Below are 21,642 nucleotides of genomic sequence, written 5' to 3'. Positions count from 1 at the left end.
CCTAGCCTAGGAGCTGACTGGTGCCTGGAGACTGCACAGCTGTTTGTCTGTTGCTCTACCTTCCCCCAAAGGGCTGACATAGCCATGTGCCCTAACCCTTCCTTAAGTCTGGATCTCATCAGCTCATGAGCATGCCAGCTGCCTGGGATCAGTTAAGCCAGGCTTGTCTTCATGCCTGCATGTCGTGGGTTTGATCTGTGCTCTTGCTCTGAGCTAATACTGCATATGCTCACTGACCCCTCTGAGCTATACTAAGACTAGTAAAGCACAAAATTCCAGGATGTCTGTTCTGCTTCCAGCCGTTCTCATCAGTGCAGCTCCTCTGTGGGGACTCTTCATGCCTGTCTGGATGTGGAATGTGTCGAGGTCAGCTGCTTGGTTCTGTTGCTTCCTTTGTCTTTTTGTTGTTAGGAACCAGGAGTGGAAAAGGGGGTGATACAGCTTTCCATGGCTAATGCCTAGTTGTTGGAGTAAGTGGAGATCGCCTACCTTCCCTGCGCTCACCCGAGGGTAGCGGTATACTATGCAGTACGTGTATACACTCAACTTTTGCTGTTGCTGTGTAATGACCTGGTACTTCAGAGCTGGGCTGTTGGAAACTCCCGCAGTGTTGGGAGCTGCTTCTGTCAGTGCTGTACTTCGTGTGGAGGCTAAAATCTGTCTTGAATGCCCAAGTGTTGCACCAATTGTTTGCAGTTTTAGGTGCAGTACAGTGAGCCTGGATCACCCTGATACATGTAGTTCAAGCTCCTGTGCAAAACAGGCCCACTAGAGCTGGCTCACACAACCTAGTTCTATTCTCTGTGGCTTGGGTTTTCACAGAAGACTTAATTTTCTACTTTTCCTTCCTTGTTGGAATTTCTAACATTACAAGTCGTAGCTGTTGCATCTTGTCCTGTCCCTGTATCTCTGAGAAGAGCCTGTCCCTACCACTTCTCATGAATGAGGTAACTGTAGAAAGCACACCTGATCTTACAATCTCTTCTCAGCTTTCTGTTATGGGCGAGCTCTGCTTTTTCCACCATCTGTCCTCATCGCCCTCTGGCTTGCACAAGTATGTCCCTGCCTTTCTTGTACTAATACAAAATGGGATGTGGTATTCCATGTCTGTGCTGGCGGATGCGCACAGAGCGAGCAGAGGGCTGGAATGGTACAATTCAGCAGTGCTGGTCCCCAAGCTGTCGTGTCGCTTCAGAGGCTGCATGTGTTACTGTGCATAAATGTAGCAAAGTGCGCAAGGTGAAGGGGTGCTGCCAAAGTTACCGCAATCCCTGCGTCTCTGCCTGCAGAAAAGGAGTGCACGCTCACACGGGGTGGGAGCGGGGCCGCAGCGCTAGAGGGCGATGAGCAAGGCAGCAGCAAGGCCTCTGCCGCCACACCGAGCGTACCGGGAGGTGGAAGAGGTCAGTTTACTGCAGCCAGAAGTGGCTGATTGACTAAGTTCCTCGGGTCTTAGCTCAGGAATTGGATATCACTCTCCTGGGATGCCCTGTCTCATAGCTTGCAGGGCTGTTAAGGTGAACCTTCTTCCTGCTTACGGACTAAGCTAATCTCATGCAGCAACAGCAAAGGCTGTAATGGCGAGAGTCAGGGTTTTTTCTGGCTGAAGCATGCAGCTAAGCAAAAACTATTGTGTAAGCAGGAATGAGTAACAAAATAGCTGTATGAGGGAGATACTACATTTATCTTCAGAGATCCAAGCACCGCTGCTCACAAGATGGTAACAATAGTTCTCAAACTCCCTGTAGCATTGATTTTTTTTATTTTTTTTTTTCTGGCTTCAATGTAGTGGATGCTTCCCCCCTTCCCATGTGGAATTCAGGTGACCTGTGCTAGACCCCTGGCATTCTTGTGGCAGGAAACTTGCCCTTATAGCATATATCACGGTAATTGATGATCTTGGAAGTTGAGTTGAACCTTAATAGTAGAACTGACTCTAGTACTATCAAAGCAACAGGCCAAGGGTGAAACTATAGGCCTTTATTTTCCATAGTAGGATATGTAAAATTTGCATTTGTTTTACGGCACTTTGTTATAGCTGGCACTTTCCCTTCAATTTTGAGGGCTTTATATGCTTAGTGATTGCAAAACCCCTTTTTCCTTTAATTCTGTGGGGGCAGTGACACAGACTTCAACCTCTCTTTGCTCCTCAGCTAGACAAGCTTGTTAATTGTTGTTGCATAAACAACTGTCAGGTACCCAGTTAATCAAATCAAACTTTATTGCCATGAATTTTTATACCAACATTATGAAGTTCTTTGAACAACTGATACATATGTACAGCTTAAGCAGCTGTGAATAGCAAAAATACTGCTTACATCAACTTCAGAAGGTGAACTCTCAAAACAAGTCTATTTCTTGCTGTAGGTTCAGTGCTAAGTATCCTGCTTCTCTTGAAGCTTCAACTTTTGTATTAAAAACTGCAACCATAAGCTTTAAAAAATGAAAGCAAAGACAAATCTTAATAGATTGAAGTATTCCACTGATGTGGAATCAGTCATCGCTTTTCCATACCTATGAGAAACATGTACAAATATAATCATTCCCTTGGCTAGATACCTTTGAAAAGAAGGGGAAGTGTAACAACCCTTAAAGCCTTACCCTCCTACCTGGATTATTTAAACATTTGGCATAAACTCCTTTTAAAGTCCAGATGATGCACAGCATTACTGCTCCTAGTCTACCAGTCAGCTGAGGTAAATTGGCGCAACAGACACTGAAGATTCTTCTGCCCTGCCCTGCTTTAACTGCCCTTTTGCAGGGGTGTATGAAAGGGAGATGAACAGTTCTCACTGCACAGGGAGGTGGGAGAAGCCAGAAGAGTTGGGGGAGCTGCCCTGGCCACCTCTCAAACAGGCTGTAACAATGCAGAGGTGTAGCTGGTTTCAGTGCACCCTGGCTCCACTGCATGAGGCAGCAGGTACTGAGATGCTTCCTGAAGCTTTATCCTGATCTATGCCTGAAGCTTTCTCCCCTTTCTGGGATTTGGAAGGGAAGCTCTAATAGGCAAAACTGAGCTGTTTCAGCTGAAAGTGTTGTCAGTCACTGACAAACTGTGGTTGCCAGGAGAAGCTGCCAATCTGTGTAGCGCTGATGATCTTGGTAGGTCAAAGAGTCTGCCTGTGCCCCCCACCAGGTGAGCTGCCACTTACAGCATGCAGTCAACATGCTTCCATACAACTCCAGGCCCGAGTCAGGCACTGTGGAGCTCAGAGACCTGCTTTACCTTCGCCCAGGATACGGCAATAGCTGCTTACACCGCATGTATAAAGAACATCCTACTTAAAGTGGCATCTAGAAACAGGTGTTTTGCATAATTTTGGGTAATGCTAACTGCATGTTTGATCAAGTAACACAGCCAAGCAGGTACGCCCTCCAGGCCTGAAGGGGACATGATACAAACTATCCAGTCATGTGAGCTTTTTCCACTCAGCTGGAAGGACACATCAAGTGGCAGAGCTCCAGCCCAAGTGTGCGCTACACCACAGAGACCGTGGTGTCAGTTGTCTTTAAGAACTTGGTTCTGGCATTCTGCTGCTCTTCAGTGTCCTGTCCTTCAAGCACATGGACTCATTCACATCAGGGTGACCCAGACAGGAATCTGCAGTTACAATTCTGTGCTCAGAGCCAGCAGCTATTTCCAGTAGTCTCCCTCATGTTAAGTACTTAATTCAGTGGTGCTTAGTATATACTCCAGCATTTCACTATTTTCTGAAATCCTTTCAAGGACTCCTTAAACCCATCAACTATGTATTTTTACCTCAAATGCCAGCATATGTCAGGCTCTAGGTCATGTAAGTACAAGGTATGGGGTGAACACTTCCTACTTTTATAAGCCCATTTACTGGGACAGACTACACAAGTCAGGCACCAACTGCCATGACCTTGGAAAGTCACAGAGCAGAAAGGATCCAGACAAGGGCAGGAATCTAGCTGCGGGCTATGTATCAGCCAGCCATACTCAGCAAGATCAGACAGGACTGCTGTTATTTCAAGTCAGACACTTGCCAGGAACAACTTGGAAAACTCACCACCACAGCACAGATTTTAAGACAGTGTTTTGCCGTAAACAAATCACAGCCTACTGCTGCATATTACATGAAACCTGACAGGTCAACATAAACTTTTTTAGCACCATTACCGGTCAGGAAAATACATTTATGATGTGCCATGTACCTAGTGCAGAATCTGCAAGATGGAGATAGTTCTGCTGATCTAACTCAAGCAGCATGTACACATCTATAAAACACACCTGAATTTCAAAGATTACAAATCCTAAACAGGAGTTGAGTTCCTAAAGTTAGGTCGCTGATTTAGCCCTGCTCAGACCATGGTGTGATCTACAGGTTTTTGACCATTTATTTAAATGATCATTAAACAACCTTTTCGTTCTCCATCTGCTAGACGGTATCAGTAAGAATCTACTTGTTTCATCATAAGTTTCCGGCTGTACTCATAGGCAAGGAACAGTGCCCCATTAGCCAGGAATGCGCGGATCATAGTTGGCTTTAGTCCAGAATACAAGGCAAGTACACCTGGAAATGAAATAAGAGCGAGTTAGGCAATTTAATAAATTGCTATCTGCATCAACCACTGTACTTTTACCTTCTAAGGATACTAAAGTAACGCTTCTGCTCAGAGGCATGCACACAAAGAGCTAAACTCAGCGGAGCTGCTAACTGCGGTGTTACTGGATAGTGATACAGAGGTAAGCATCTAGAGTTAGAACACGAGCGTAGCCATTTAAGTGCTTCTGTTAGAAGCTTATCTCAGATATGACAGGGTCTTCATAGTAGCTGTGCCATAGCTGGCAAGGGGACAGAAAGAACAGCAGGACTATGGTGAAGCTGTACCCAAGCCAGACTCCTGCTCTGGAGTATCTTCCCTAGCACAAGGGCCAGGATTCGTATCTGCTGCCACATACGTTCTTACACCATCTTTTGAAGTTCCTGGTGCAGGCCTTTTCCAGAGATGAGACACAGAGGTAGATGCCCCAAGCTGCCAGGCTAGATAGGTCTGATTTATCAAACAGCCCTCAGTCAGCCATATAGTAACTTCTAGAGGTAAAGAAAAATTCTGTACTGAACTTCACTGATTCCTTCAATTTTCATCTATAGGTTTGGTCACAGGGTGATGGAGATCCTTCCTTTATCTGCTTTTAATGCATACTGAGCTCCTGTTAGTGTTATGTGAATTGTCTCCTGAACCAAGAGGCAGGGCAGATGCAGTAGGTCTCGATTTCTAAATTCCAAGCTTTCCAGCCTACATGAAGCATCAGTATTTGTTAGAAACAGTTACTGTCTGTCTTCAACACATTATCAGTGCACTAGACTTCTTAAGCAATTTTTAATACTGGAGGGTACTGACTTCAATCTGCAGCCCTACAGATTCAGTTAATGTGCTGCATACTCACCTTCAGTTCTCACAACAGTTACAAATGTTCCCATAAAGCCTGTCTGTTTTCCAGCCATTGAAAGAACCTGAATTCTAGATTTGACACAGTCCACAGGATACACAGCAATCCACAGACAGCTGCCTCCAAAACCTCCACTCAGTAGCAAAGGAATAGGACCTAAAGTTAAGAAATAAGCTTTTATACACACCACAAAATATTCACCAACATAAATATCACATTATTTCATCTACAGAAGTCAAAGAGAACATAGAGAAACCTGCTTATGACAAAAGAGCAGTTTCTGCACCGCCCCCCACCCCAGCAAAACCTTTAAGTTAATTTTAAGCCACTGGTAAGTTGCAAGTGTAACCAGAAGCTCAAAGGTTACAAAGGAGTGCCTCAGATTAGTGGATGTGCTAAAAACGCTTAACTCTGAAATCTGTTTTGACTGCTTTAACTAAATTAACTCCACTCCTTTCACACTTGTAGTCACTTTCCAAGGCTAATTGTGAAATGGTTTAGAGTGATATCACATGGTGTCCCTAATCACCTATACAGAGATTTATTTATTTGGTAAAGTTACTTTGTGATCCATCATTTTTTAAGATGCAACCCGACTTCGTGTTTCAGATCAGATGATGATATACTTATTTTGCAACAGAGACCACAGTGCACGCAGCTGAAATCCTAAGTCCCAGCAAGACAAAGTATTACTGTTCAATCTTTCAACAGGGGACAAGCAATCTTTATTCTGGCATCTCTTCGTGTTTTCCATGTCTAATTTTCAATCTCAGTGTTCTCTTACTATCACTGTAATTACATCTAATAGTCAGTATACTTTTCAGCATACGCTTGAAAACACTGTTCAGGAATACAACTAAGGACTTCAACATCACTCTAAACGGCAGCTGAAATAAGTTGAGTGGCATTACACTTGTAGGATCAGATATTCAAGTAGTTTTGTAGCATTACTGTTAGCTCACTGTATTCATTCTCCATTTGTAATACATCCTGCTCCATTGAAAAACGGTCACTTCAATAATTCATTACTATATACATACAAAACACAGAGGTCTGCATTTTGCGTATGACCAATTCCCTTCATTTTACATGCATTTTACAACTGCTGTATATAATTTGTATATCTTCAGGGAAGATATGCCCCCTCCCCCTTATATCCCCCATGACAGCATGCTAAAATCAACCTGGAAAAAGAGGCACCATACCTAATTCATCTTTTGATCTCCCAGAGGCAAAAAATGTCCGGCTCAGTTCATACCCTCCAAAGAAGAAGAAATAGCCTGGGATCTCCCGCAGCAAAGTGCTTGACAGGCCACGGTAAAATCCAAGGGGACCGTCCTTTTGAATAACACCCTTCACTACTGACCAAACTGTACTGATAGAGACGTTAATCCAGTTAGTGATGCCTAATAGCCAGATAATGAGAAAGTTACAGAATAGTAGGCAACGGCAACAACAATTAAGGGTTAGACCCGTTGTGCAGACAACAGAATTCAAGCAAGACTTAGAACAAGACCCTGCTGGGAGCCCTTCACCAGCATCCAGCTTTACTGATACCTGAGAGATCTCCAGGCCGTGACCCTCCCAACCACAACTCTTCTCTGGTTAGTAGTGCACTACAAATGTGACACTGAGCCAACACAGAATTAAAAATAATAAAAAAAAATAATAAATAAAAGGGTTTCAGAAATACTGGGCAGGGTGTATACTTACTTGTGTCCCTGGATTATCTTTCCTGACAACTGCATTTCATGCATGGCCTGCAGCCGGCACTTGACCAGCTCTGTGGGACAGAGGACAAGGGTGGCAAAGGCAGAGGCGAAGGAGCCTGCAGCAGCATTCTGCAGATCACTGCAAGAGAGAAACTGCAGAAGGTATTTGGGCACTGACCTTCAGCGCAGCTGAGCCACCGCACCACCAATCAGCTTCCCAAACCTGTACTCTAAATAATCATCGAGAAACTGATGCACAGTCTTGGGGGGAAGAGTCTTAAGGGAAAAGGGCAGTTACTTGAACTAGAGAGATGAAAAACCTAACTCATCCCATCTTCGTGTACAACTTGAACACACCCTTTTGACACCCGAGAGGATACATTGCAACCTTTACCCTTTTTGCTATACTTCAGTGAATGTGGCAGAATAAACACTATCAAATCTTCCCCTTCTTGGCTGTGATAAAAGATTTCTGTAGACTTGTTTTACTGGGCAACTTTTGGGTACTAGTTACTTCCTCAAAGAGAGAAGGAGCAACAATAATTTCGTATAGATGTCAGTGTTCTCAAATTCATCTTACCAGTATTAATACAGGTTTTCTTTCAGTGGAAGATGCTAGAAATCTGAAAGCAAAGCATGATGGACCACTATAATCTTTCTATGGATGTGGTGCTATGAACATAACCATGTGATTCGGAGCTAGCACAAACAAACCACACCACTGAATAAGACAGCACTGTAATCTGCACTGACTCACAGTATTCCAAAACTGGGGCTTACTTTGCAGTGATTTTACACATATCACGAAGTCTGGGCTGCTGAACTGCCAGGTCTCCAGGCTCATACTGCTTTATGATGATACGCTTTAAACAGGCTCCTGCAGACACTGGTGTGTTGGACAGGAGCTGCACAATAGCACAGAGCAAGTGGAGCTTCTCTCTTCTTTCAAAGCCTGGGGAGCCAGTCTCCGCTGTGCTGACCTCGCTGCCGAACAGAAATTCTTTCCATACAAGGGAGATGTTTGCCCTGTGCCCAGCAGTTTTATGCACCTATAGTATCAGAGATTAAAGCTACAGCTTTAGTTTTGTGATGCTTCTGTAAGGTGAAAATTCACATGAAGCAAAGCTCGTGACATCTTCAGATAGGGCAGTGACAAGAGCTGTCAAAGCAGAAGAAATCAGGAACTGCCAGTCAAGCAGCAACTGAATAACATGCAGTAAATAAGAAATGCAACACTGACTGCACAACCCTCTTGCAGAACACAAAGCTTGGCAGAACAGGGATCTGAAACGCAACCTACTAAAGCTCTGGACAGAGAAAGGCAGAGCTGAAAATACAGTATGTGGCTGAGCCCTGCAGTCATTAAGCTATGAGCTAGAGCAAGGCAATAAGGTTACACACTGAAGAATTAAGATAAGAAAATACGGAAAAAGTGCCTTCTAACTATGTACTAAAGGGTACGCAAGATCCTGCCTCCTTCAGGAGAGAAATAAACCCCAGATGCTATCAGATTAAAAGAATTCTGACACGTACATAAAGGACTAGACTTAGCCATAATTCAGATCTTTTCTACTTTTGCTCCTGATGTTTAATTCTACATACAGAAATTCAAATAGACCCACTGTTTAGGCTCTGGGTTTTAATATAGTGAACCTCATTGCAGAAGTGATAAGTCTTGAATCCTGTTCAAGTTCCCCCTCAACTCAAAATGCCCAATTCAGAATTTTTTTCTGCATGGGAGGGTTTTGATCACACATCACAGGAGCAAGAATCCTCTACTCTCACACTTCTATAACGCATTTATCTTGTTTTTTTCAAATAAAATAACCTACTGAAGATGACTAGTCACATACTGAGAAAGTCAAACTGAGGTGAACTAGTATAAAGTTCTCTCCATTTAGTCTTTGGCATGGAACAGAATCAGTTTGGTTGGGCTAAATGGGTATTTAAAGACATACTTAATTTAGCACTTCTTTCCATTTTGCTGTCTCAGTTTAGACTTTAGCACTGAATGAAATCAGTTTGGTTGGTCTAAATGGATGTTAAAAAATAAATGGAATTTAGCATTTCTCCCTCTGTTTTCTTTTTGACTTGTGCATCAGTGGCATGTATTCCTTTAACTGGAAAACCTGTTGTTTTGTAACTATCCTGGTAACTGTTTTGCAAGGCTTCACACACTGACCAGGATATCCCTAAACCCAGGCAGGCTAGGCAAGCTTATTTCCAAGCCATTTAAAGTTAAGGCTGAAAAGGTAACTTAAAGCAAACCCAAACTATTCTAGCTGGTTTTGAGAAATCACAAAAATTATAAAATCATGAAAAACTGAGAAGCAATTGCTTATATATGGTTAAGAAAAATGGTCAGGTGCACCTCAGTTTGTGACTTCATGCATATTCTTCTTCAGGCTAAGACAGTATGACAATTTTTAAACAGCAGAGGCAATTAAGGTAATTATAGTTCTTTGCTTGTCATGTCTGCTGGTTAGCCACCTCATCAAGGTTTCTTCCCTTCCCTAGAGCACACGCCAAAGGCTTCTTCGCTCTTCAACAATGAGAATGGGTAGAGATGTCCTGGACAGACCACGTGTACTCAGGGTACCACTGCAGACCACATCAATACAATTCTGTCATACATGTACCTCATCAGATGCCCCCACAATGATCCAGATGAAGAGATCAAGGGAGCAGCACCAAGGAAGAAGCCTTTCAAGTAAACCTAAATCCTTTAGTGTTCTGTCCTAGTACAGCCATGCAGTTACACTGTTTGCTCTTCAATCAACAATGTATTAAAACCAACCATCCTGGATCTGAAAAATACTATTACCTGACCGAGGAAAGAAGGGTCAGTTGTCAGAGACACTCGCTATTGCTACATATTCAAATTACATTCCCATTCTGTATCCTACTCCAAAGATATGGAGTAGAACACCTATACGTACTGTTTGAAAGTTTCCTGTGCTGCCTCCCCTACATACACCGTAAACATGCTGTCTCAGTCATGTGAAGAGATGATCCTAGGACCTCTGCAAGTCTGCGGTCTACCTCCCAGGAGGATCATAAAAGATCGTTAAGTAGGTAGGCCTGTTGGTAGGCCTGCCTTCTACATTTTAATGGGTAGGAAAAGACAAGGGATCTGTAAGCCAAGCAAACAGAAGCCCCCGATCCAAGAAAGCAATAAAAAAAGGTGGAAATAGTTCTGTCTCAGCTGAGAGGTCTGAACTGCCAGAACACAGTGAAAGACAACACAAATAAAGAGCAAATAATATAATTCGTTTCTTCATCACGTCATAGAAGTCTCCTCGGGAAGAAATTCTTTCCTGTGAGGGTGGTGAGGCACTGGCACAGGCTGCCCGGAGAAGCTGTGGATGCCCCATCCCTGGCGGTGCTCAAGGCCAGGCTGGATGGGGCTTTGAGCAACCTGGTCTGGTGGAAGGTGTCCCTGCCCACGGCAGGGGGGGTTGGAACTAGATGGTCTTTAAGGTCTCTTCCAACCCAAACCATCCCATGATTCTATGATACGTATTCACTCATAGCAGGCCTCAGTCTTAAGATACAGAGCACCTTAACACGTGACAGGAGAACACTTCACTTAATGCCACTTTTAAATACTTGTCTTGCACTTAGGTAGCTACCCAAGCCATGTCAGAGATCTCAAATGCAGAACCATGGCCTCCCCAGATACTTCCATTTGGAGACAGATGTGACAGAGGCAGAACAAAGCTATTAATAAAAAGCTAAGTGGGGTTAAACCTTGCATCACTATGAATGAATGGACTTCAGACAGTGTGAGAAGTTGTTTACATACCGTGGGGCAGCACAGGGATGGAGAAGGTGCAGCTGCTCCCAGTGCTGCACAGAAGACATGCCTTGAGAAATGCGTAACAATAAGGCACACAGACCTGGAGAAGAGCCGTCCTAGCTAGAAAGGGATTATGATCATTATGCCAGTGCATAAATCCATGACTTGTTCATAGCCTGAATACTCTGCACAGCTCTGGTCTCATAAGCTAAGAGCCCAAACGCATTAGAACTACAACAGTTTCAGAGAAAGACAGTGACAGCTAAAGGAACAGCTTCAGAGTGCTCATTGACTAGGAGGACTGGGATCCTTCCATCTAGGAAAAGACTCAGGTGGGGAAGAGGGGCATGGAGCAATGGATACAGGTCTACAAAATCCCAGATAACATGGAGACAGTGGCTAAGAATCAACAATTACAGAACTAATGACTATCACCTGCAGAACTCCCTGCCAAAGCGTACTGCACATGTAAGGAACTTAGAAGAATTTGAGAGGAGACTGGACAAGTGCTTCAAAAAGAGATCCAAAGTCACACCAGGATCAAGAAATCCTCTGAACTAAGAAAGCAGCCTGGTAGAGAACTCAAAAGTATTAAACACTTCCTTCTCTTCTTTCTCATTCTTTAGGCAACCACTTACTGCCAGTGCAGTAGATTGTGTTAGACCTTTGGTCTAACCACCATTATATTCAAGCTTTTGAAACAATTTTTTAAAAGCAAGGCAATATTAGAAAAGTGTCCTTTCCCCTTAGTATGCCTCCCTCTAAGAACAAATACCTCCCTTGCAAAATCAGAACCACCTAGAGATCAAGGGAATACTAACTTTCAGCTGTGGCAATGCTCAGTCTCTTTGGCAAAAATGTTCCAGGTCTTGAATATTCCATTAAGTTGTGATTATCTAAACCAGCTACCTGTAGTAACAAGTAGATGGCTCTGTTTTAGTTAGACACCGTATCCTAACACAAAGGTCTATATTCCAAAACCTATTACACTGCATACTGACTGAGGGGGGCCCAGGACATCAGCTGCACCCTGACAATACAGTATTTGCAAGTAGCAGCTGCATGATTTTTTATTTATTTATTTTAGATTATGAACCAGACTTCTATTACTAACCTGAGCTTTGTTTTCCTGTCTACTCCAACAATTCTTCTCACAATTTGCTGGCAAAATCCATAGCACATGAACAGAACCGAGTTCTCCGCAATGTTGGCTACAAGCGCTGGTGTGGTTCCCTTGTAGAAGCCTCGAAACCCCACTTGCTTATAGGTTTTCACAAAACAGTCAATAAGTCCTTTGTACATGTTGGGGAACGTCTGCATCTTCACCTTCGCAGTGTCAAAGGGCTGGCCAGTCACCACGCATGCTGTCCCACCTAAGTAAGCAGTGGAAGTTAAGAGAGCGTGGCTGAAGATTATCACAGCTGAAACACCTATACACAAACACCACTATTAGGAAAATCACGCAGAAAGCAAAGATGGAATTAATTCTCCACAGGAAAAGACAACTGTGCTGATTTTAGAACAATAGCATCAATTGTCAGTGGTGAATTTAGTTACTGAAGAAAAAAAAAATCAGGCATAACAGCAGTAACAGTTTTATTCTCATTAAACATTTCTTTACCTTACTAAAAGCAAGTATAAATGAATTTGTTCATCTTACATAAACAGGTATTAAATTAGAAGTATTGTTCTGCAATCAAGTCACTTGTGTTAATGAGTTAAGCAACATTTTCCCTTGCTCATTAATGCAGTGGTTCTGAAGCTGATTTTATGTTCCAGTAATAATAAAACCTGAAATATTTGTAATCAAGCAAGACAAAGATTCCTCCAGCACAAGAGGAACACTGCTGAGAGAGTGCTAAAACTGATGATACATTGTAAGTTGATAATCAAAGACTCAAGCTCTTTACTTCAAAAATCTAGATGATTGTTACGTACATTTATTCCCACATACTGGAAGAAAGTGTCCAGTATAAGCTGAAAAAGGGCAAAAGGGCAAAGTTTCTCAACACGTTATCTTTTCCAAAGAGAACTGCAAGGTCAATACCCTGAAAACTTGTGAGGTATTTCCATCATTGTCATCAATAACCACTTTGCCCATAGTGCAGTGTTCTTCCACAAGATCTAACTCAATTAAGTAGTCTGCAGAAAGAGCTGACGTTACACTTTTTCAGTAAAAACCACCAGCGTATGTTGACAGCAATCTATTAGATTGCTAACCTAACAGGACGCATATGATAGGTGTACCTTATATAGGCTTTACGGTTTTGCTTTTCCAGCAAGAGAGAAGAACCACCCTAAAACAGAAGCTGATCTTTAACCAAAGCACAGTTAACCCGGAAATATCTTAAAGAGGGTCAAGTTAACAAGATGTTTTTTCAGCTATGAAACAGAAATAATTATCTGTAAATGCAGATAATGTAGAGAAACTGAAATAGAATTAAGGTTAGTTATTTTTCTTCTACGTGAAAGAAGAAAAGTGAGCAAGCATTTGTTTAACCCCGGTTATTTTCAATTAATTTTACTCTTTGCAAACACATTTGTGTTACATTGTTGTTGCTCCTCTGCAAAGAGCTACTTCAGGAACTGGAGATCTAGCTGCCATAAAACCTCATGCTCAACCAGATGGATTATGAAAAGCTTCAGAGTAAGACATGCAAGGAAGCATGATGAGCTTCTTGCTCTGGGAGTGATAACCAAGGAGAGAAGTAGCTGGCTCAGGCCAGTAACATCCATGTAAACCTCAGATGAAAAGCAGAGCTGGAAAGGCTCAGCCAATGCTACCTGCAGGCAAGCCAGGTAGATATTAATCTACAGGACAAGTGCTAGGACTTCCTTTACACAGGAGCCTAACACATCCATATATAATAAAATAATGGCTGTTGGAAGAAGCCCAAGAAAACCAGGAATGGTCTTGGAAATGTAAAGCTGAAAAATGGGGAGTGGACTGTGAACGGATGTTCCAAAAAGAGAAAGGGCTCTCCTTACACTGTCATTGAAGGTGGCACAAGAAGCCCAGTAAACTACAGCAAGGAACTTTGTAAGCCTCAAGGTAAAGACCAAGAGTCCCAGTTAATATCTAAAATATTAAAGAAAAACATAATAATTCCAGTCAGCAGTAATGGGTCTGAAAAAATACACAACAAAACCAAAACAAACCAGAAAAGCAAAAAAAAGTCAACCCTGCTTGAACATTTAGACAAATGTGGTCCTAATAATAACATGGGAATAGTGGGAAAAAAAAAAAAAAAGAAAAAAAAAAAAAAAAAGAGTCCTACTTAATCAAAGATGTGAGCAGAGGTTGATCAATTCCTAGGCAAAGGACTATGACCCACAGGCAGCTAAATGACTTGTTTATTCTTTGTCCAGAACTTACTTGCCCCGAAATGTCATTACTTATCAGCTAGCCAAGACTATATCTGGAGAGGAAGGTAAAATCAGGTTATGCATTTGCTGGAGGAACTAGTCATTTGCCTAGTTAAGCACACTTTCTAAAGGGTGTAGAAACATAATGTAACACAGAAAAAAGCACTGCCAATGAACACAGGCAATATAAAGCAAGTATGTGGAAAAAATGTGGAAAATAAATACTAGAGGAACAGTAAAACTATCTACTACAACAGAAGTATCAAAGAAAAAAAACAAGAAACAGTGATTTAGGATTACTGAAGTTATATTGAAAGAGGTCTAAATTTCTTCATCTGAAGGCAGGAGAACTATACCAGAGAAGAAAACACCATAATAAATTCTAAGGTCCTCTAAGCTCTACTGCTAAAACCCAGGCAAACCTCAAGTGCATACCCTGTCAGCCTGAAGGCGGGCATGGAACAGTATCACCAAGCAATGGGCTTCTAGGCTAATGCCAGTTTCCAGCCCTTGTAGTAGCCAAGATGAGACATACCAGGCTTCAACTCATAAAGTTAACAGTAGCATTCCTAGGATGAAGCACCAGGAAGGAAAGCAATCACACCTCCCATTTGAGCACTTGGGAACACCTGCAAAACCATCAAGAACCGCACAGATATTAAGTTGCTACTTTGGGAAACAGAGCAGATACAATAGCTTTTCTTTACTGAGGAGCCCAAAACCAAGGTGAGTGCACAGGCTAACAGAAACTTTTTTTTTTTTTTTAAAGCAATGAAGGAGTAATAGCAGAAACATTTCTCTTCCCTTGCAGGAAAAGAGGGTCTTACCTGGTCACTTACGTATTTTGCAAAGGCTAACAAAGCAGGTATTCACCAGGAAAAAATGTGGCAGCAGGAGAAATGCTTTATGAAGGTGCCACACTGGTCTCATGTGACTTGTCACCACTTGCCTTCTCACTGCAGTAAGGTTAACTCCGTTCTGACAAATGACCTCAAACAACTACCTTTGAATGCACTTAACACCATGAATACTGTCATACAGCATTAACATAACCATCATAAAAGGACTGACTGCAATAGCTATTGTATGGGAAAGAAAACCCATGAAACTATCTAAATTGGTTACAACAGTACATTAGAAAAATCTTTCCTTCCATCTTTTCTATATAAACATTGCCACCTTAGCAATGTCAAAAAGATCCCTTTTCCGTGGTAGAGCTAAAAACAAATTCATCCCTCAGCCACAGACACTTCCAATGTGGTAACACCAGCAAGACAATGCCACTGTTTCCACATTTGCAACTGTCACAACTGGTCCAGCAAAACTATAGCACAGACTAGACCAAAGTGGAAGTTAGTTAAGTGAATTCATCATCATCAGTCGCACTGCTGAGCTTCCCAGCTTTTAAAGATTCACACTGGGATGTTGTTGGAGTCAATAACCTTTCGGCTAGCCTCTTGCCCATTTCAATTACAGAGGATTCCTGTGAGAAAAGCAGCACCTCAATTACTTGCGCATTGTTGGAGTTCATTCCAATGCTTTAATTGTGAATGATTCTTAAACTCCTATAAGCATGAGAACCAACACTAACTTAAACCTCCTTCTGGAAGATTATTAGTCTGAAATAAGGGTTACACCTTCCCTGTACGGCAGGGGTTTCAGCAGGGAGGAGTGAGAGTGATGCAGTTACAACACTCGCTGAGGTCAGCTGCTTCAACTCCGTATCCTTAAAATACAGAAGGCGAGGCTTTTTATAGCAATGGGAAACTGCTTCTACATTTGTCAAAGGTATTAAAACTGTCCCTCAGAAGTTTTGTGCAATTAAATTCTCTCCAGCATTACCTGCAGCTCCTGCTGTGAGATCAATAGCAGCCTGAATAGCAGAGTTGATCCTCATGCTTCACGCTTGTTTATCAGTTACTTCAGAGTGAAGTCTCCCGTTTCCTGGCAGGTATAGTGATACTGGTCTCCTGAGGGAAGAGAAAGATGAAGCATACCTGATTTACAACAGTAACTCTGACAGGCAAAAGCGTCACATGAATGCTTCTACTTCCACTCTTCCAGTTAGCTTGTTCTAAACCATTTAGAGACAGAAAATGCTTGTCCCCAGAACTGAGACATCGCATATTTGTATTTTGACTGACCAGTTTTATGTGTTACACAAGTTCTCTGGAAGTATTGCTTCCTAGCTTCAGATCACTTGGGCTTTCTAGCTTCTAGTCTCCCTGGATCTCTCAAATGAATGCAAAGAGGACATCCAGGAACAGTGTCGAGCATTATTTTTCGATTGATTGTAGAAGCATAGCCTCCATCAGGCTTCCAAGGCTAGCTGGCAGGAATATTACTCCCCATCTCAGCTCCCTGCCTATAAAGCAAAACAGAGAATTGCTCTCTCTCTCTCATGGTAAACAGCAGCTAAGAAAGCTGTATGCATGATGATACAGGCACATTAGGTATTTCTACATGGTTCTCAGAAAATATGAGTAGAAAGGGAATGAATATGAATCTAGAATGGTGTCTGGCTGTCATGTTTCCAGTGTAAATCCTCCACAGACTAGCACACTATAAATAAGAAATACAGCTCATCTCTCAGGAAGGCAGCTGGAAAGCAGAAATACAAAGGCAATACCTTCAAATAAAATATTCAAATGAATTCAGTTCTCAAGTTTGCAGCATAATACTTCCGCTGGGCAAGCAGTTAAAACAAGCTTGCTTATCTAGAGTAAAATCACCGAGTTGATGAGCTCCCACTGGTTCAGAACCACATTGCTGAGCGAGACATTTGGCTGGGAATACTGTCAAGAAGTTGCATGAGTCTTAGAAAACACACAAACACACACATGAATCAGTCCCTCATTGACTTTTAAGCCTGGCTTCAAGCAAAGTACATCAGTAAAAAGAACATTTTTCACTCTTCTACCTACTGTAGTGCTTCTTTTGAAGCTTTCTGACTCCCAAAATATATTTTGGAGTAATATGAATGGGAAACATGATTTCCAGTAGGCTACATTGAAAGAATAATTAAAAAACCCCACACTGCATGAACCACGTCCTTTGTGCAGCTTTTACATTAAAAGCACAGATGCTTGCTTACAAGCAAGGCTTTAAGAAAGCCTGTCTCTAAACAGATTTATTATTCCTGAAGCTTAATAAAACCTATCCAGTAGGCCAAATACTGTCACTCAGTAACTTATGTCCGATCTGTTTAAGATGTGTTGATCGAATTTGAACATAATGGATTTTTAAAAAAATATCACTACTCTTGTAATAAATGGCACTAACACATGCAGTTTCTGAGTTGTGGTTTCAGATCTGAACAGTTTCACTACTGACAACATAGTACACTAGGTGTTGTTTCAAATCAGAGGCTCCAAGACCAAGTGATGCTTCATTAGCCTATATACCTCATTAGTGTTCACACAGCACTGCAGAGTTTTGCTTCTCATTTAGGGGAAGAAAAGAACAACAGGCCAGTGAGGCAGCCTCTGAATGAAGGGAATTACTAGAGAGCAACAGTGGCCTGCACTCACTAAAATGTACACTGCTTGCATCATGCTGAGAGCTTAGCAACTTGTGCTGATCCCCAAAGGGACATGCCAAATCACCCACAGACACCAATGGAAAGCTCGGCAGCAGAAGGAAAAACAGAGATGCCTATAAAAATATGGAAGATTTAAGAGCCAAGAAAGTTCCCTGATCAATAAGAGCACATCGCCACTTTCAGAATATTTAAGACTTAGTCCAAACTACAGCAGTATTATATATGTACATACCTTCCCCGATTTTTTTCTTATTTGTGATCACACTAGCAGATTAAAAACTGTAGATACACGAAGCAACATCTGCTCTATTACTTCCAAACCACATCCAAGCCTCAAACCTAGAAACAAAGGTGCATCAGTTAGCATAGCAGGTCCCACAGAGCCCTTCGCCCGCAGCCCCAGGTGTTATTCTCTGCCGATTCATTCCGCATTCTCCAAAGCCGATGAGCCCAGCAGGCAGCCCTGCTGCTCGCAAGACCCCGCACGGGCAGGCGGCAGCAGGCCGGCATCCGCAGCTGAGGCGCCGGGCGGGCAGGGCGGCGGGCAGCGCTCACACGTGCGCACGGCCGGGCCACGGCGGGACCCCACGGCCGGGCACCCCTGGCCGGCCCGGCTGCAGGGCGGCCGAAGCCGAGGGCAGGCCGCCTCGGGAGGGGAAGGCTCGGGCCGCCGCCGCGCTGCCCCCCGCCGCCAACAGGCCCACCCGCCCCGAGCGGGAAAGCCCCGGCCGCGTTCGGCGATGGCGGAGGCCCCGCCGGGGCAGGGCCCGCCGACCCCCGCACCGCGCCCGGCCCCACCCCGCAGCTTCCCGAGGGGCCGCTGAGCCCCGCGGCGCACCCCGGGCCGGCAGGCGCGCCAGGCCCACAGGCCAGCCCGGCTCCCGCCCGGGGACCCCGCCGCTCCGCGCCCAGCCCGGCCCGGCCCGCTCCGCCCGCCGAGAGGGCAAAGCCGCTGCCCCGCGCCCGGCGCCGCCACTCACCGCAGCCCGCCCGGGCGGTCCCGCCACGGCCGCTGCCCCTATATAGGCGGCCGAGGGGAGGCGGCGCGGCCCCGCCGCGGCCCGGGGAGGTGCTGGGCGGGCGGCGGGGCTGGGCCGGGCCGGGCGGCGGCCTGCGATGACCCCGGCAGCGAGAGGCGGTTCCGGGCGGGCGGGGACACGCCCGGCGGGGCTGCGCAGCGTGGGGTCGGGGACAGGGTGCGGGGTCCCCACAAGTGCCGGCGCCCCCCGCACCCACCCCCTCGGGGGCCTGCGCGCCGCGGGCGGCCGGGGCGGCGTGGTGGGGGGGGGCGGAGGCGCCGTGAAGGTCAGGCCGCTGCTGCCCGGGCTCGATGGCAGTTTCTCCCTGGAAAACCCCGGATCGGCGAGCGGTGTTCAAGCTTGCTGAGCGGGATTTCACTGAACTGATGAATTAGAACCACAACATCCTTTTGTTTTGGTCGGTTGGGTGGTTTGTTTGTAAAGAAGGATTAATTTAGGAATTATGCACCCTGAAATAAACAGCGTTTGTGGGTGGGGGGAAAGCAGCCACAGGACATTTTAAAAATGTCATTCCAGCAATGACAGAGAAGCAAAATTAACCGGTGACCATTTCTTTTTTTGTACTATGTTACTGAACAACAGTAATGCAAAACAAAAATTACTATTCCTCTTTTCCCAAAATACAAAATTCCCATTAAATTTAACACATGAGTTAGAGAACTAAACTGTACAAATCTGGAGCTTATACGTAAAAGATAGAAGATTGTAGACTGCTGTATCTAAAATTATGAAGCTATACCTGATGTCTTGGATACCGACTAACACAAAAGGGATTTTCTTGTGCCTCTTTAGTTGGATTGAATAGTCAAATAATTGTGGCAATACAAATAAAAAAAGGTGTTCCTGTTCTGACATCTGCTAAAACCTCTAGCTTTGATGGCGCATAAACAAGTTCTCCTAAGCAGAGATGTCCCTTTTATGCTCTTTGCTTTTTGGGAATAGGAAGCGGCATATAGTGGCTTAAACCACTGTGATGAGGCCTAATACCACTTTCCTCAGCTGCAACTGCACAAAACTCTTTTGTCACAGCACTATCAAAACTAGCCAGCTGCAACAAGGCTTTTACCACCATGTACCAGGTTAACTTCAATAAGTAATTCCCACACCTCGCCCTGGCACAGCCACCAATCCCCCACAGGGTTTCAACAGGTCATCTACTGCCTGTGCTGTTTCTTCATCCTCTTCAGGCCAGCCCACCCTGCTTCTTGCCTCTGCTGCATCCTTCTCCTCATCTTTCCTACACTCAGGACACTCTCTCTTCTCCCTCTGCTTCTTCCACACCTCCCTTCATCAACTCTTCTTCCATACCCCTTAGAGCTATTTAACTACTTAGCAGGAACCAGCCACAGCTGCACCTTATCCACATCAGCCAACCCACCACCCCAAGCCAGCCCACAGCTGTATATTATCAATGTTAATTAACCCAGCTTCATTCCTCTATAATTCCTCTACATTCTTTCTTTTTTTTTTTTTCTCTTTTGATTAACAATTAACTGAAGTGCTCACGATAAGGCTCATCAGAAGCAATGCCCAGTTGAAAGCAGTAGGACACCGTACAGACTGTGGAAAGGTAGATGAGCAGTAGCTACAATATATATCAGTGATCAGTACTACCACAGATGCTCTGCCAGACCAGGCAGTGTTCCTGGGAAGTGCTGTACACCTGCAATCCCTGCTGAGTTGCACATGTGTTTGCATGGATTGAGACACACAGACCTACATATCGGAGCTTAGATCCATGGTGTTTTCCCCTAGATAAAATGGACAGCTCGTACTTTCAAAGCCCAAACCCAGGAAAAAGCATTATAAATACCAGAAAGTTAAATGTACTTTTCCCCCCATCACTTTTAAGTAATTGAAGGGTTCAGATATGATTTTTCTATATGGTTATTTTCTTGAAACGTTCCTTTTAAATGGTAAAGGAAAAGGAAAATACTTTTAAATTGGTAAAGAAAAGAAAAATCCTTTTTTAATTGGGGCTATTCTTCAAAATATGGCAATTGCTAAGGAAAAGCAGGCTAGGTTAAAAATATTCTAGAAACAATACATCGGACTGTAAGTTACTTTATTGCTTTAACATAGAAATAATTGCTGAGTCTGCGGTAACCAGTTAGTGACTGTTAGTTGTGCATATCAAATGACCTGAGATACTTAGAGATTACTATTTAGTCGCAAAGAATTTTGACCTGAGTGCTGACTTCTTTTTTAGCAGGACTGCAGCAGTGTTGGAAGATCCAGTTGGTGAAAAACATCTAACCCCTAATTTGGTAAAAATTGTGACTAATATGCCATTAAACCACATGCTGCCTGCCTTTGGCATTTGCCAGCTGAAACATCAGACCTTGAGTGTTTCAGGATGCTTCTTCATAACCATGTTCCTCAGGCAGACCACCAGGCCTGATCTGCTCGATTGGACCCTGTACAAAAGAGAGAACTGGTGAGTGCTTGAAACGTTGCCTGGGAGATTTTATAGGCGTGAAATGCAGCATACAATGAGCATATTGCCACCACATGGCTATTCCTGCTTCCTGCACCCACGCCTACTAAGACTGCACGCCGTGTCCCTGCATGTCCCTGCACCGTGCTGGCATAGAGGTCCTAATGGACAATTTGGAGCTTAACTTCAGGCTTCCTCTCAGGGCTTTTAGGTAGGACAGAAATGGGACATGTGTACAGAGACCGTGGCTTGCAAGTGCTTTGCAGGAACATGGAGGTGCTTTCTTGCACCGAAGGGGTATGGGTGATTGGCTTTGGGACATGATGGCCCA

The 21,642-nt window shown here is 43.9% G+C and overlaps 1 protein-coding gene across 2 annotated transcripts; it reads right to left on the bottom strand.

Annotated features, from left to right (window-relative positions):
• Positions 1-2,200: 2,200 nt before the first annotated feature.
• On the bottom strand, positions 2,201-18,980 carry SLC25A15 (solute carrier family 25 member 15). Of its 2 annotated transcripts, XM_056329000.1 has the most exons (8): positions 18,815-18,980; positions 18,067-18,173; positions 16,136-16,263; positions 12,042-12,300; positions 7,130-7,267; positions 6,622-6,791; positions 5,414-5,572; positions 2,201-4,535 (listed from the first exon to the last, which is right to left on the bottom strand). In XM_056329000.1, the coding sequence occupies exons 3-8, from the start codon at positions 16,188-16,190 to the stop codon at positions 4,411-4,413; spliced, it is 906 nt and encodes a 301-aa protein (XP_056184975.1). In that variant the 5' UTR covers positions 16,191-16,263; positions 18,067-18,173; positions 18,815-18,980; the 3' UTR covers positions 2,201-4,410. The 2 variants fall into 2 exon arrangements, with proteins under 2 accessions (XP_056184975.1, XP_056184976.1); XM_056329001.1 differs by lacking the exons at positions 18,067-18,173; positions 18,815-18,980 and adding an exon at positions 14,729-14,922 and having other exon boundaries at positions 16,136-16,239.
• Between the last annotated feature and the right edge of the window lie 2,662 nt (positions 18,981-21,642).

Source organism: Falco biarmicus, chromosome 2 (genome assembly GCF_023638135.1).
Source record: "Falco biarmicus isolate bFalBia1 chromosome 2, bFalBia1.pri, whole genome shotgun sequence".
Taxonomy (NCBI): Eukaryota; Metazoa; Chordata; class Aves; order Falconiformes; family Falconidae; genus Falco; species Falco biarmicus.
This window is presented reverse-complemented; position numbering and strand designations above follow the sequence as displayed.